Source organism: Zingiber officinale, chromosome 2B (genome assembly GCF_018446385.1).
Source record: "Zingiber officinale cultivar Zhangliang chromosome 2B, Zo_v1.1, whole genome shotgun sequence".
Taxonomy (NCBI): Eukaryota; Viridiplantae; Streptophyta; class Magnoliopsida; order Zingiberales; family Zingiberaceae; genus Zingiber; species Zingiber officinale.
This window is the reverse complement of record NC_055989.1, coordinates 89,287,928-89,304,404: the sequence shown is the minus strand read 5'-3', so window position 1 is coordinate 89,304,404 and position 16,477 is coordinate 89,287,928. Positions and strand designations below refer to the sequence as shown.

The following is a 16,477-nucleotide window of genomic DNA, read 5'->3' as shown; positions in this document are numbered from 1 at the left end:
TCTTATTTACGGACCACAATGACTCAAGATAGGCTAAATGGATTAGCAATTTTATGCATTGAAAAAAATATTTTGGAAAATATCGAATATGATGATATTATTGATGATTTTGCCTTTAAAAGTGCATCATGAAGACACTTTAAATGAGTTGTCTCTGTTTGTCTTAGTGATCCTTCTACACTTGCTAGTTTTGTAGCAGTAGATACACTTTTTGGACCTACATTTCCTGGAACTTATGACAAAGATTGAGGGGTATACACCTTATTTTACCCGGTATGTCTAATATCCTTAGTTTCATTTTTTATGCTTTGTTTGAAGTGTTTGCTTACATGAATTGATTTGCTATTAGGAATTGTCCTTTGCTTTTCCTATCCCTAACCAATATGCATATTGCTGCCGCCAGAATGCAAAAGGTATTAATTGATTATTTTTTTTATATTTGTCAGATTACTCAAGTCAGTACTTTGTATTGATTCCCTCGGTTCTTTTTTATTGTTTCAGTCTCAACTAAGTTGCCTCTTGAATTTCCTGATGGAACAACTCCAGTAACATGCCAGGTTTGCATATATGATGATTCTTCATATAGTGAGGTTGATGTAGGATCTAACATATATGATGATTCTTTAGATAGTAAGGTTGACGTAGGATCACTTTTAAACCAAGCTATAGTCCCTCCATTGCCTGCTGATAGTCTATACATGGAAGAAGTGCACGCTAAGGTTAGTATGCGGTATTAGTTGGACCCTCTTCTATTTGATATTGCTTCTAAATGATGCTTTCAGAACATCAATAACATGTTATTACTTAAGTTTCTTGTTTTGACTTTTTTTGTGTGATTTAACATTCCACCACCACCGGTGGCATTCATTTCTTTGTTGAATATGTGGATTGAAAAGATGTAGAAATTCTAAATATTGTTCCATTTTTGTAAATTCCTTAGAAATGAGCTTTCTTTTTATTCCTTGTCTGTAGCTTGGAGAGGAATTACGGTTCACTGTTGCAGGTCAACATATTCCTTTTGGTGCATCACCACAGGTAAGTTTATTTTTTCTTTCTCTAGTTATGGTATGCTTCCTTAAATTATCTCCCATCATCTCTAGTGGAAATATTGCTATTATATATTTAGTAGTCACTTCTTTCTGACATGCCTCTACACATCTCTATTTTCCTCAATAAATTGCAAAGTTTTATCACAGTTTCACCCAAATGTGTTTCCACGACCTACAAATTCTTATGATTTTTGTAAGATATTTGGACTGAACTTGGATCTCCTTGTGGAATCTATCAGAAGCAAATAATTTTACCGTTCATTTTTGTAGTATATTTGGACTGAACTTGGATCTCCTTGTGGAATCTATCAGAAGCAAATAATTTTACCGTTCAGATATCTTTTTCTTGTGCTTTATTATTTTGAACTCATGAGTAATACTTTATAGGGACTAGTATTTAGATTTTAATCTTAACCTGAATAAATTGTTTAAGTTTTAGTGAAAAGATAAAATTGAGACATAATTAATAATTCTGCCCAGGGCCTTTAAACAATCAGGACCGGCTCTGGCTGGCGGAGCTGGCTTACTCCAGAGGAAACAGCGACAACATCAGCGGGGTGGTGGTCCAGCTGTAAATACTCAGTGGCCATATGAACAGCATTTCTTAACATTAAACAAAATTAAAGACCTGTACAATGTCACTGTAATGATCCTGGCTGATAAATGATCAAGAACAGTTTACAATCATAGAAGTATGAAGAACTGAGATAAAACACAAGCCATTCTATAAAGAACTGAGATATATCAAATTTCACTGCGACAAGAACAAGGTTGTTTGTTCTCTGTTAAAATCTCGATTTGTGAAAATTCTTTCTTAAAGTTGCAGATAGTGACTTCGTTGGGCCCAAGAGTCTGCTTGAGCACCGTTGTCATTGCCATTGGCATGGCAGTTGCCATTTGCCGATCCATCGGTAAGCTTCTTCAAATTCCCATTCTGATAAGATTTTGAAGTCAGAGGATCATTGATCGGACGCCTTGGTGTTCTGAGTTCATAATGAACAGGATCCTTTAGAAAAGTGCCCAGCTGCCCGCTCGAGGCTGCAATTAGTCCTGTCGAAAATATCACTAGGAAAAATTAAATGAGACTAAAAAGAAGCAAATTTCTGTTGAGTCGATATGTTTATTTAATTTCCAGACTTCATGGCTATCTATTACCATTGCATCAAATATGAGTGCAATATTAACTTACCTAAGAAAAGGGGGGAGGGTTTTCCAGGTCTAGATTTGAACTCTGGATGAAATTGCACCCCAATGAAATAAGGATGATCAGGCAGCTCGATAATCTATAATAATTATATCGAGTGTGAAGTATCAGAAAGGAATTTGAAAATCATTCAAATCATATGAATTATCTTCTGCATACCTCCATTCGTTTTCCAGTTTCGTCTTTACCGACAAAAGCAAGCCCTGCCTTCTCAAATTCTGGGACCATGTCTGGGTTTACCTGTACAATTCATGATCAAGCTACTTAGTACTGATAGCATGAACACAATTATCTGCTAAGTTAACAGCGAACTGACCTCATATCTGTGTCGATGCCTTTCATCAACAAAATTGGCATTCCCGTACCTATACAAACCAAAACATAAACTCGAATTCGTGAAACATATAAACAAACTCAAGGAGAGTTTTCTGTACTCACAACTTTGCAGCTTTACAGCAGGGGGCCTCAAAATATGTCCTCCTAGATCCAAGTCTCATCGTACCACCCATATGAGTTTTTGAGCCCTTCAGATCACACCCGAGATTTGTGGCAATAGAAGATTGAAGAAACTATAAATATGGCATGTGAAGATTGAAATAATTACTTACCTCAGGCATGAAAATGATACATGGTGTTGTTGTATCAGGGACAAACTCTGTACTGTTTGCATAGGGCAAGTTCAAGATAGAACGAGCAAATTCGACCACAACAATCTGCATTCCGAGACAAATGCCAAGGTAAGGCACTTTGTTTTCACGGGCATATTTAGCAGCCAGTATTTTTCCTTCCACGCCTCTGTCTCCAAAACCTCCTGGAACTAGTATGCCGTCTGCTGCCTGAATCAGGATTATTGTTCATACAGCGCAAACATACATCGAGGGTCTAAGACAACTAGAACCTACTCACCTTCAATAGATCCCATGCCTTTTTGTGAACTTCAGGTGCCTGACAAAAAAGGAAAAGAAAAGAAAACATTCCTATCAGAGTTTGTGAGCCATCAGTTTCACAAAACAAGGAATAAGAAAGCCATGAAACAAGAGCTGAAACTTGTGGCGAAAAGATTAGCCAAACCTCTTTTTCTCTAGTTTCTTCAAGATCAGCAGATGCTACCCAATCGACAACAAGTTTCCTTTGGCAATCAACAGAAGCATGCAAAAGTGCCTGAAAAAGGTTAAGATATAATCAACTCTAAATAAATATTGTGCAGAAAAGAAACCTACCGGAGATTAAGACATGAAGTGCACAAGTAATAAAGCGTGAGTTTCAGTTGATTTTACCAGACACATTAATGATTTATACGTTTGAAGTTACTCCAGCAAGAAGAACAGGTTAATCTCCAGTCTCAAAATATATTCTTTTAACTTTTACTGGAACAACATAAAGAACTTATAGGAGCAACCACATATCACAACTTATTCTTGCAAATGCTTTGACTTGCAAAAGAAATAGCAGTTTCTCATTCACTCTTTCCTCTTCCCTACTTGACATGCATATATAACTTTCCCCAGGGATCTGTAACAAACCATACTAAATGCTAGAGACAGAAGAGCTGGTACATGGTACACATATAAAACCTGCCAATTTGAACCAATTGCACTAAAGACTTAAATTGATTACATAAATAATCAAAATTTTGAGAGATGAACAGAATGAATGATATCCAAAAATGAGCTTGCTTTTCAGCATATTCAAAAACAAGTGTGCACTAGAAAGGAGCCAGAATATATTTAAAACTAGAAAAGAAAGATGAAGGATGCACTGTATGTATCTCACCTTCAAGACTGAGAGATAAGAATCAGAAAGGCCAGTATATTTTCCAACCATTGCAATCCTAACCTGAGAGATCAACGACAACTTCGTTCAGTGGTCAACAACTGCAACAGTGCAAAACAAGGGAAAGCAAACTATAAGTAGAAGGAAAGGAACCAACAGGATCCTGCAGAGTATCACAAATTTCTGCTCTTCTTGTCCAGTCATCCAACCAAGGTTGCTTAGCAATTCTGTCAATGCCGAAAATAAATTACAAATGAACACACAGAATTTACAAGGTGCTCTAATGATTCTGCATAATATACAAAAAAACAATCTGCATACAAAACAAATAAAAAAAATCATGTAAGATACAGACCCTTGAAGTTGCAAAAGTTCTATAAGAGCTTCATGTGTCTTTTGCTTCTGCAAATTGGTTCATGTTACAGTTAAATAAACATGTATTGTCAGCTTAAAAAAGGCATGCGGAATGTAGCACCATATGACATTGAGAACTATGCGCTCTACCTTTAGAAGTAGAGGAATGTGCCAAATATTTGTGACATCATGAAGTGTGACAATATTTGATACCTGCACAAATAGGATTTGTTCCCTTAGGACTGGGGTTATGCATTATAAAACCAACATTGAACTAACAGAGTGTGCACGGTTTGACAATACCGGAACATGACAGAATTGTGAAAGTTTTTCTTTAACATTTTCCTCCAGTGGCTGCCAAAGAAATTTGAGAGAATTATCAGGATTTAATCAGTTACAATAAGAAAGAAGGTTGAAGAAGACAGCAGCAGGAAGTAGGGCTGTAAATGAAGAGAATGCTCGTGGACAAACTTGATCTTCAGCTTGATAATGACTCATTTATGATCATTTGATATAAAAAAAAATAATTAATAACATTGGACACTAGTGTGCTTAGCTTGTTAACGTTTATGAACAAAATTCATGAACAATTTAGGAAGAAAATTGTTTATAATCTTATCACAAATCCGAGAGACACGTTTGAGATGGTACGGACATGTACTTAGACGACCAATAAATACTCCAGTCAGGCGATGTGAAACTATGATAAACATGTATATCAAACGAGGAAGAGGAATACCAAAAAAGACTTGGTTAACAACAATAAAGCAAGATAAATTTATTTAAATATAGATGATGATATAATAGGAGATAGAGCTCAATGACGTAAAAGGAATCATACAGCCAACCCCACCTAGTGGGAAAAGGTTTGGTTATTGTTGTTGTTGTATATTACATATCTTATGAATTTTATAATTTTGTATTTTATAAGATATACTAAGCCCAGTGCAGGAAACTCCCGCTATGTAGGTCCCGGGGAAGGATCCATTGAACGCAGCCTTACCCTGCTTTTTGCAAGAGGCTATTTCCATGATTCAAACCCGTGACCTTTTGGTCACAAAACAACAACTTTACCATTGCGCCAAGACTCCCCTTCCATTTTATAAGATATGCTAAAAATAAGAAAATAGTAATTTTCATTTATTGGATCATTGTTTTAACTTAGATTTTAAATTTTAAGTGTAATAGTGTCTCTAGTCAAGCTTGGTAAGATAAATAAGCTTGAACAAAGTCTAGTTTGGTTAACACATTTATAGTCCTAGTAGGGAAAGATAGGAGTGGATTGCAAACCTTTGCACTGCGGCAGGCTAGAATATTTGGTATTAATCCAAGTCCTCTGAGTCCTCGAACACTATGCTGGGTTGGCTTAGTTTTCTAGAGGGATATACAAATATTGTTATCTTAATAAAAATCTTTATCAATATTAGAAAACTGCAACTACTTTGCTTCAAGCAGTGCAAAAAGATCTTAGTTATTACAATTTTTACCTGCTCACCGACAACATTCAATACTGGTACAAGGCTGACATGAACCAGACAAAAATTACCAGGACCTTTACAAGAAAAAGATTGCAAATTATCCAATAATGAACGGATGGATGAAAAGATAATGTGAAGAGCATATCATAAAAAGAAGCAGACAAGCTTTCTCACCTACACGATAAGAGAATTGACCCAAAGCTTCAATGAATGGCATTGACTCGATGTCACCTGCATCAATATGTACTGTCATTATTCGTTGGTCCCCTTAACTAAACTGGTATTAAAGAAACTTTAACTAAAGCAGAACAGTCATATTGCATTGCCTTTATTCCCTTTATTGAGATTTGAGGAAGCAAGTTTTACCAATTGTTCCACCTAACTCTATGACACAAATATCAGCTGGTCCTTCTTTGCCATCCACTGGTATCATCGCCGCACGTTCAATCCATTCTTGTATGGCATCTGTAATGTGTGGGACAACCTAAAGAAGAAACGAAAAAAAATGAAGGAAGATTAATAAGATGTGAGACGATGAAAAGTATGCTTCTTAAAAGATTCACACCTGGACTGTTGCTCCAAGATAGTCACCCTTCCTTTCCTTATTAATGACAAACTATTCAAAACATACCAAAAGCTAATGACAATCAGGTTAAAAAGCAATGCAGGAAAATTATAAGAGAAACAGGAGAACCTTTGTGGATCCTGCAAACTTGTGTATCATAAACATCTCTTTAAGGACAACCATAATTGGTGAAATACCTGATAGATTTTTCCAGTAGTGATATTATTATCACGAGTTAACTTGATATCAAGAAACCTTTCATAATTTCCAAGGTCCAAATCCACCTACAAACAATTAGGTGAAGTACAATATTTTTCATTCTTAAGTGAAGTTTATTATGTCACTAAATCATGAAAGTACAAGGGTAGGAAAAATGAGAACATGAAAAGATGCTTTACCTCGCCACCATCATCTAAGACAAATACTTCACCATGCTCAAAAGGTGACATAGTTCCCGCATCGGTGTTTAAGTAGGGATCTGCATAAATTTCATTTTAACAAGAAGCAGAAGTCCCCTCAAAGTAAAGACATAGATGCATCAAAAAACAAGCAAAAGATGGTAATAGCCACACATTGGAACGCCATTTTTATATTATCTAAAAAAGTTTACAATAAAAGCATATAGAGAATTTTGCAACAAGAAACTGGAAAATAAACAATCCATGAAGCCTCATTAATTTTTTTTTTCCTTCTCGTGAAATCGGGAAAAAGGTAGACAGAGGAATCCATTGCTTAGGATTGACCTAAAGTAGCTAAGACAAAAATATCAAAATATTTTTGTTAAACGGCATAAAAAGAGTAGACATTCAAAAAACAAAGCTTTCCTTCTCCTGCTTTTACGTCTTTGTTTCACAGCAGTGTTACTGATAGAACTCTATAACATAAAAGGCCTCATCGAGGTGTTTAAAATGCAATTAAATCGTAAGAGGTCAACCAAAAAAGGTTGAAGGAGAAAGAATTATAAATCTAAATCGTGTGTTGGCGGCAAATAAGGAAACGATCAAACGTGCCATCGGAACGATCTAAGCACCAGTTGATGGCACGGAAAGGCGTCATTTTATTACCAGGTCAAATGGGAAGACGAAAAGCACCAGCAATCAAATGACTAAGACGATCGTTAAAGATAAATGCAACAGACTGCACTTTAGAAACCTGTAAATCGAAAAAGCAAGAACCTTGAAGACAAAACTAAGCAAAAAAACTAATTTCTGGATGGATTAACAAACCGGCCCGCCTACTGGAGATTACGAAGAAAGCACGCGCCCCAAATCAACCTCACTAACAAGAAAAGAGTGATTCCTTTGCGGAAGAAAGGACAAATAGATAGAACACAAGCAAGCAAAATGTGATACGAACATCCCAGGTAAAACTAGTAAAAGATCAGCCACTTATTCGAGCCGGCATAGGAGGCGATCCAGCAAGCATGCGATGTTCATAGTCGTGTTCAGGAAAAACTCATTTCATCGTGCAGGAAAAAGATTTCTTTTTTTTCCCTTTTACGGGTAAACTGAGCCAAGATTTGAAACGCTAAGGGATCACAAATACCTATCTTGATGGAGGTGACGCGGAGGCCGCATGCCTTGAGGAGAACTCCGATGCTGCTCGCCGTCACCCCTTTTCCCAATCCACTCACCACTCCCCCGGTCACTAACACGTACTTCATCGCTATTTCCACGAAAAATCCACACGAATCAACGGAGCTACGAAGCAAGAAAAGAGCGCGCGAGACCAGCTCGTTCTCCTTCAATGGCCACTCTCGTTTTCTCCGATAGACTGCGGACGGAGGGATTAAATACCCTCTCGCGAAAACCCTGGCCTCCCTCCCACCAATTAATTAATATTATATTTTAATCTAATCTAACAAATTATTTACGTTTCCTTATAATTTAGCAACCATTAACACTTCAATTTATTATCTATTAAAATAATTATTTAATATCCACACGATAATTTTCACATGATTATTGTGCAATTAATATTTCACAATAAATATGACGTGGATTACAGTCAGCTCCCTTGTTTTCATTAAAATATTTAGTATTCGACTCGGAGCTGACGTGGCATTTCCTTATCTCGTACGCATATTAAATTGTCAAATAACAACTCTTCGTTAATTAATGCGACACTTGAGTGCCCACCTTATCTGATGCATCTAAATATGGGCCCTTGAATGACCCCGACAGGTTCACTCCTGCCGACAAAGAACACGCGGCAAACAGAGAAACGATACACGTCATCCCCATCCCATGACGGGTAGGATTGGGATCCTACTCGTAGAGTAGATTTGTAATTAGAATCGAATCAATACAATTTGATAGGTAAGATTGAACCTTTAGGGTATGAAGTTTCTAGGTAAAAAATAAAAATCCTACAAAATGATCTAATTTAAAGTCTAATTGACATAATAAAAATTATTGATTTGGTTGATTTAAATATAAATATAAAAAATAATTTTCTAAAGATATATAGATTTAATCGGACAAAAGGAAAGTATCCAAAATTCATAATTGGAAAGGAATGAAAAAGAATATTCTGATCAAAATATCCAAATATCAACTAAATAAATATCTTAAATAATCTCAAAATCTGTGATTTTATTTGAAATTGGAGAAAGCTGGACCACCGTCGAAATAGCTTTAAAGTTGACTACAAAAATATCATGAAGGAGAAAAAGGAGATCACCAACGAGATAACTTTGAAGTTGACTGCAAGAAGACCTACAAGATCACAAGGTGGAGGAAGAAGTATTAGTAAGTAGGTCAAGGGGTCACTGACACAGCCACTTCGACGCTCAAATCAATGAGGTGAAGAAAATATGAAAGATGGATAGTAGTAGAAGAAGATATGAGGGTTGGACTATCGGTGAGGTGTTGTTGATATTGACCAAGTCATCATGACCCAGAAGAATAAGAAGGTGAGATGTCTTCTAGGTTGACTGAATCACTGAACCCCCAAGAAAAAGCTAGGAACAAGGAGCTGAAAGTACAAGAAAATCCCTGGTCAATGGTGTTGGGGATCTTATATGGCCGGCTAGAAGAGGGGTTGAATTGACATTGACCCCAAATGATTACTTCTTTCTACAACGTTAGTTTGCGTAGCAGAAATACAAACTAATACAAACACAAGTACGAAAGCTAAAGATTAAGAAAGAAATGCAAACCGCTAACAAATTCGTTTACGTGATTCGGAGATAACTTGCTTCTACTCAACGGTTGTCCGTAAGGTGGGCGATCTCTATCCATAGGTGGATTAGTCCTCGGAAACCCCAGCTAGCATAATCCTCCTTATCGATGGAGAAATCTCGCCACAACTCAACCAAGAACACACAGATTGCAACGTAGGCTTTGAAACTCTAATTAGACTTTAACTAAGTCCAATTTCGTCACCTTGGCCAGCCATCCCAAGCTCCATCTTATAGAGCTTGAGAAGAAATAGCAAGGATGTTTGTCATTACCAGTCGACTAATCCTTACATCAGTGGATTGATGCATGGCCAACGACTCTTTACTAATCGACTGGTCCCAGTACCAGTCGACTAATACAACCCTAAACTTAGGCCCCTTTTCGAGTATATTTCTCTCATACTCGGACCCTCATGACTCACTTGACTCTTCTTCGCAGCTTTGATCTCTTGTCTTCAAGCATACTTCCTTTGGCTCTCGTCCCTCGGATGCATTCAAGCTCGTGGCTCATCCCTAATGGCATCCTTCATGTATGCCTCTAAGTCGCTTCCCTCGGTCCTTGTCCTTCCTGCCTTTGTCCATGATCCCTCAGATACTCCATCCTTCATCAGACCTAGAGCCATCAAGCTGAGTCATATGCGTATCCTGCAAACTTGTACACTCACATACACATATCAAATACAAGGGTGAACCTAATTTAAATCCTTTACCCAAACATCAAAACACATGGTCACATGGACTATTGAGATTGCTCTAACAATCTCTCCCTTTCTGATGTTTGGCAATACGTTTAAATTAGGGAAAACATAATAGCAATAAACATGCTAAAAACAAATAAACTTATGTTACCAAGGCTATACACATGGACTTACACCGTCGAATATACTTACGTTGCCAAGGCTACACACTTGAACTTACACCGCCCAATGAACTTACATTGTCAAGGCTACACACTTTGACTTACACCGCCGAATGGACTTACGTTGCCAAGGCTACACACTTGAACTTACACCGCCGAATGGACTTACATTGCCAAGGCTACACACTTGGACTTACACTGCCGAATGGACTTACGTTTCCAAGGCTACACAACTTGGACTTAGACCGCCGAATGGACTTACGTTGCTAAGGCTACACAACTTGGACTTACACCGTCGAAACAACATGCACCATGCATTGGAACCTATCCCAAGGATCCCCCTACACCTAAACTCCCCATTGAACTAAGAATTTTACCACAGGGATATTTAAGAATCTATCACAAGACTCCCCCTACACAAATGTACTTAAGGTTTTCTCAACTAAATCTTACTTCTCCCCCTTTACCTAACATTAAAAAGCTTCCAATAATATCCAAATTATCGAAAACTTGATCATCAAACTGACTCTAAATTCATGTATTTATCCCTCATAGATCTCATACACCTAAATGAGCTAACCCGGTCAAAACAAATACTGAAAAATAGTATCAGCCTGGTATCAGTCGACTGCCCTCTTCGATACAATCTCATAGAAGCATTCTGTGGTCAAAAAGTACTATTACCAGTCGACAACCCAATTCAGCATTCTAAACCCGATTTTAGAAATGCACCAATAATTTCACAGACATCTAAAAATCTCTAAATTTTGTGGAGATGTCTATTTTACCCGTGTCTACTTAGGAAAAATATATTTAAAAATATATCTATCATAAATCCCAAGATTGACACAAAACATTAAACTAGCTAAATGGTTCAATTGAACCTTGACATAAAGTCCTAGTTTTGGCTTCCTTTTGATGTATTTACTCATATCAACCCACAATGCATCCCTAGCATTGGTTTATATGGCATCTATACATTAAAAAACAATTATCATGCAATATAATCGCAATGTCATATTTTTTGCATGAAACACATCCCCTGTGTGCCAATTCCCTATGTTTAAGACTCAAGTCCGTCTCCAAAACCACTTTGGTACATTCCATGACTCTTCTAGACTCCCAAGTAATACCTATGAGATCCAATGATCTATTGGCCATGGGTCCTAAATTGACTCTTTGAGCTCCCCTTAGAGCTCTTAACCTTAGCCACCATCCTATGTGACTCATCTATTGTGGCTAAACCACAATGATGCCCCTTAGAAGATTTCCTTATTTTCTTGACCTTGGACACTTCATCCTTACCATAATTATATGCAACCCTAACATATTTCTTCTTATTGGTCTTGGATGAACTAGATCAGTATCCCAAACCCGATCTATCATTGTTGGATTTTTAGCTACCTAACACCATACTTAATCCCTTAGATCCAACAATAAATCTCTTAAGGAATTGTTCTAACTTATCAAATTTTTCCCTTAAAGCTTGATTCTCCTTTTCTCGATTCCTAAATCTAGAGTCAACATGTTCATCTTGGGCATTCCTAGACCTATCCATTTTTCTAGGCATATATTTCACCTTCTTGGGATTTTTGCCTAAGTTCTCCATTACCTTATTCTCCTTAGGTAATGAGAATCTAACATATATAAGTTTATCATGAATTGGTCTCCTAGGATTATGATCTACATTTATCCTATTTTTATCATGATATTTAAAACTAAAATTATTCATTGCTACATAATGATTATCATTATTTTTCTAGCATGCATGAGAACATAAGAATTTGAATTACATTTCAACTTAGGGTATACCTCCCTTACCCTTGAAGCTCCTCCTTGACTTGAACATTTCTTCTTCTTTTCCCACTTCTTCAAATGTGCTAGCTTCTTAATCTCCCTCTTCTTGGGGCATTTTGTGTGGTAATGTCCACACTCACCATACGTGAAGCACACTATGTGTTATTTCTTCTCCTTCTTCTTCTTGGCACCATCATTTCTGTAACTCACATTAGTATCTAAAATAATTTTGAGTGGGTTTAAGTTTTACCTTCTTGAGCAAGGGGCATCTATTCTTGTAATGTCCCTTCTCATTGCAACTGAAGCACATAATGTGCTTCAGTAGAGAAGCTTGTAAAGTTGACTTCTAAGACCTTTTCTTTATCCGTCTTGACCGCTTCTTCAACTTTTAAGGATGCTTCTTCATCCACACTTGTGGATGATATTTCTTCATCCTTCTCCTCGGAAGTTGAGCACACTTCATCTTCCGGTTGCTCCTCCTCAACTTGAGCAATTAAACTCATCTCCCCTAGAACCATCTTTACATTGCTCCACAAATCATGGATGTTCTCATATTCACCTACACCACTTATCACGTTAGAAGGTAAAATATCAATCAAAATCGATATTACTTTTAAATTTGCATTTGACCGTGAAGTTTACTCTTCCGTCCAATATCATGGTCGGAGTTTCTTCCCATTCTTGTCTCTCGAAACTTTGAACGGATCTTTCACCACCATCATTGTGTCTCAATCCATCTCGAAGAATGCCTTCATCTTCATCATCCAATTGGTGATGTCCCCTAGACTTCCTCCTTTATATTTTGGTGGTTCTATCAAGCCGATCATCTTCTTAAGCATTGCTCTTCTCGACGGTTGGTCCGGTGACGTGCGACCTTGGCTTTGATACCAATTGTTAGGGATCTTGTATGGTCGGCTAAAAGGGGGTTGAATAGATGTTGACCTCAAACGATTGCTTCTTTCTATAATGTTAGTTTGCGCAGCGAAAATACAAACACAAGTACGAAAGCTAAAGACTAAGAAAGAAATGTAAACTACTAACAAGCTCGTTTACGTGGTTCAGAGATAACTTACTCCTATTCTATAGTTGTCCATAAGGTGGACAATCCCTATTCGTTGGTGGATTAGTCCCCGAAAACTCCGGCTAGCACAACCCTCCTTGTCAGTGAAGAAATCTCGCCACAACTCAACTAAGAACATACGGATTACAACGTAGGCTTGGAGACTCTAATTAGACTTTAACTAAGTCTAATTTCGTCACCTTGGCTAGTCATCCCAAGCTCCATCTTATAGAGCTTGGGAAGAAATAGCGAGGTTGTTTATTGTTACCAGTCGACTGGTCCTTGCACCAGTCGATTGGTGCCTAGCCAACGGCTCTCTCAAAGGCTCTTTACCAGTTGATTGGTTCTTACACCAGTCGACTGGTCGTTCGGGTACAGAAACTCTCTGTGCTCACCCCAATCGACTGGTCCTAGTACTAGTCGACTAATACAATCCTAAACTTAGGGTTTCCCTTCCCGAGTACATTTCTCTCGCACTCGGACCCTCATGACTCATTTGACTCTTCTTCATAGCTTTAATCTTTTGCCTTCAAGCTTACTTCCTTTGGCTCTCATCCCTCGGATGCATTCAAGTCCGCAGCTTGTCCCCAATGTCATCCTTCACGCATGCCTCAAAGTCGGTTCCCTCGGCCCTTGTCCTTGCTGTCTTATCCATGATCCCTCGAATGCTCCATCCTTCACCAAACCCGAAGCCATCAAGCTGAGTCATATGTGTATCCTGCAAATCTGCACACTCGCATACACATATCTAATACAAGGGTGAGTCTAACTTAAACCTTTTGCCCAAACACCAAAACACATAGTCGCACGGACCATTGAAATTGCTCCAACAAATGGTGCCTGTAAGGCTTCAAGAAGACATGAAAAGGGAAACATAGTGTTAGAGAGATGACTGGGGGTGCCCCAGCCTTCCTCTCTGACACTCAAGTTAGATGTTTATGCAGGAAGCATACGATGATCGAACCTAAATTTTGATAATGGAAAAGGGTTCAAAGTTAAGGTAAGTTGTTGTCTAACATGTTTGAATGAGTTTGCAGGAAAGTCCTAAGTATACTTAGGCAAAAATCCTAGCTGCGGTTAGGCAGGTTGAAAATCCTAGGGGCGGTAACTCTAGGTCCTAGTGAATGGTAACCCTAGGCGAAAAGTCTTGACGGGTAGAGGGTTTCGAGCAAAAGTCCTAGAGTCGGGGACTCTAGGTGGAAAGTCCTGGTGTCGCGAACCAGGTGGAAGACTGGACGGGTTGTGGAGCGGGCATCCAGCAGAAAGTCCTGGAGCCTCGGGCGCTAAGTAAAAGTCCAGTTGGTATAGAGGATCAACTGGCAACAGGTAAACTCTCCTGAGTGGAGTAGGTGAGGATGCGTTCCCCGGTGAGAGAACAGTGGGCGTCGGTTCGACCTAGGGTTTCCAGATGGAAATCTAAAGTTAGAACCGAACAATCCGGAGACTATCAAATACTTTACTCATCATGTCTATATTGTACTAACTTTGTTTTGCAGTGTATGGTTAGTTTATGGGACTAACATATTTTACAGGAAGTGAATTGGACACATTTACCTTGGATGAACAGTACTCGAGGTGCACTCCATGGAGCTTGGAGGCGCCTCGGGTGCACTACTAAATACCTCCGCGTAGCAGGGTAGAGGGCGCCCTCCATGGAGCTGGAGGCGCCCTGGATGCTGGTGGAGGGCGCCCTCCATGAGCTTGGAGGCGCCCTAAGGCGGATAAGCAACGACCAATTTAGAGCTCATCCGCGACGCGATTTCGGCGTGATTGAGGTGCCCTCCATGGTGTTGGAGGCGCCCTCCACAAGCTATTTAAGCCCAGTTCGACCAACAGCAAATGTACAATGAAATCTGACAATCATTCTTCCGTGTGCTGCTAAAAGATCGATCCGACAAAGCTATAACTCAACCCTGATGACCAGAAGCTTCAAGTCTACTATTCTAAGTCATCGGTATAATTTTCTTTATTACTTTAATATTGTAATTCAAAATTGTAATTTTCCAAATTGATAGTGATTGCTCAAAGTAAACGCTCAACGAGCGTGGGCCTTGAAGTAGGAGTCGCTCTAGGCTCCAAACCAAGTAAAACCCCTTATGTTCATGTGTTTACAATTATTTTATTTATTTCCGCTGCATATTTTACTCGATAGTTTTCCGAAATATAAGTGAAAGTCATGAGCGTTATCCCCCCCTCTAGTACTTTCGATCCTACAATTTGTATCAGAGCAGGGTCACTTTGAATTGATGAAACCATCATTCAAACAGTTTTTCGTGGTAATTTTTTATTTTTACGGAGTCGATCGGAATCAGTATAATTGTCGTCTTACGATCTGTTTTAATCGCAATCGAAATTTTTGCTTGAAGCTAGTGCAACATCACTCGAGTTCGCGTATTTATTTTTTAATCTCGCACTACTAATCCAAGACCAAGTCTTGGAACAAAATTTCTTGTTTTTATTTGTACGAGATTTTCTTTCTCAATGGCCCATCAAGAAGGCTACAGCATAGCCCGCTCGTCGCTTTTCTCTAGCTAGAACTTTGACTACTGAAAGAGCCGGATGGAATACCGCCTCAAGACGCAAGTCGAGATGTGGATAATTATCCAAACCAGACTCGAGCTTCCACGAGACGACACTGGAAAACCAGTCTCATGCGTGAACTGGGATATCAGCTTAATGAAGAAGATTGAAGCCGATGCCAAAGCAACCTGCATGCTACAATGCGGGCTGACAAAAGAAGAACTAAACAGAGTTGACCCTTTCTCAAGCGTGAAAGAACTATAGGAAAAACTGATCGATGTGCACGAAGGCACCTCCGATACAAAAGTAAGTCAGTGCGATTTAATTTTGAATAAATTATATAACATAAAAATACAGGAAGGTGAGACGGCTAGTTAACTTCATGCGCAGATTCAAGATCTACTGAACAGACTCCATGCGATCAGGCAGAAGATGGAGAATCGAGATGTAATGAGGTACACACTCAACGCTTTTCCGAGGAATACATTGTGGGCATCAATGATAGATGCCTATATGGTATCTAAGGATTTGTCTTTAATTAAACTAGATGAGTTGTTTTCCGAATTTAAATTGCATGAACAGACTAATGCACGTCCGACCGAGAAAGGTATTGCGTTGATTGCAGGTATAAGCAAGG

At 38.5% G+C, this 16,477-nt stretch overlaps 1 protein-coding gene across 1 annotated transcript; it reads right to left on the bottom strand.

Annotated features, from left to right (window-relative positions):
* Positions 1-1,674: 1,674 nt before the first annotated feature.
* Positions 1,675-8,190, bottom strand: LOC122046283 (CTP synthase-like). Its single transcript, XM_042606893.1, has 21 exons — positions 7,969-8,190; positions 6,822-6,901; positions 6,621-6,707; positions 6,424-6,474; positions 6,225-6,342; positions 6,033-6,089; positions 5,868-5,932; positions 5,671-5,754; positions 4,684-4,734; positions 4,531-4,593; positions 4,382-4,428; positions 4,184-4,253; positions 4,027-4,089; positions 3,325-3,414; positions 3,160-3,198; positions 2,862-3,089; positions 2,692-2,777; positions 2,570-2,618; positions 2,413-2,493; positions 2,239-2,332; positions 1,675-2,099 (listed from the first exon to the last, which is right to left on the bottom strand). The coding sequence occupies exons 1-21, from the start codon at positions 8,084-8,086 to the stop codon at positions 1,864-1,866; spliced, it is 1,857 nt and encodes a 618-aa protein (XP_042462827.1). The 5' UTR covers positions 8,087-8,190; the 3' UTR covers positions 1,675-1,863.
* Positions 8,191-16,477: the final 8,287 nt, after the last annotated feature.

Bases quoted from the DNA above. Each gene is read 5' to 3' on its own strand.
- LOC122046283 (XM_042606893.1), bottom strand. From the start codon at position 8,086: ATGAAGTACGTGTTAGTGACCGGGGGAGTGGTGAGTGGATTGGGAAAA. The intron at 3,090-3,159 runs GTGAGTAGGTTC...ATCCTGATTCAG, and splicing joins AGGCATGGGATCTATTGAAG to GCAGCAGACGGCATACTAGT. The intron at 2,778-2,861 runs GTAAGTAATTAT...TGTGATCTGAAG, and splicing joins GTATCATTTTCATGCCTGAG to GGCTCAAAAACTCATATGGG.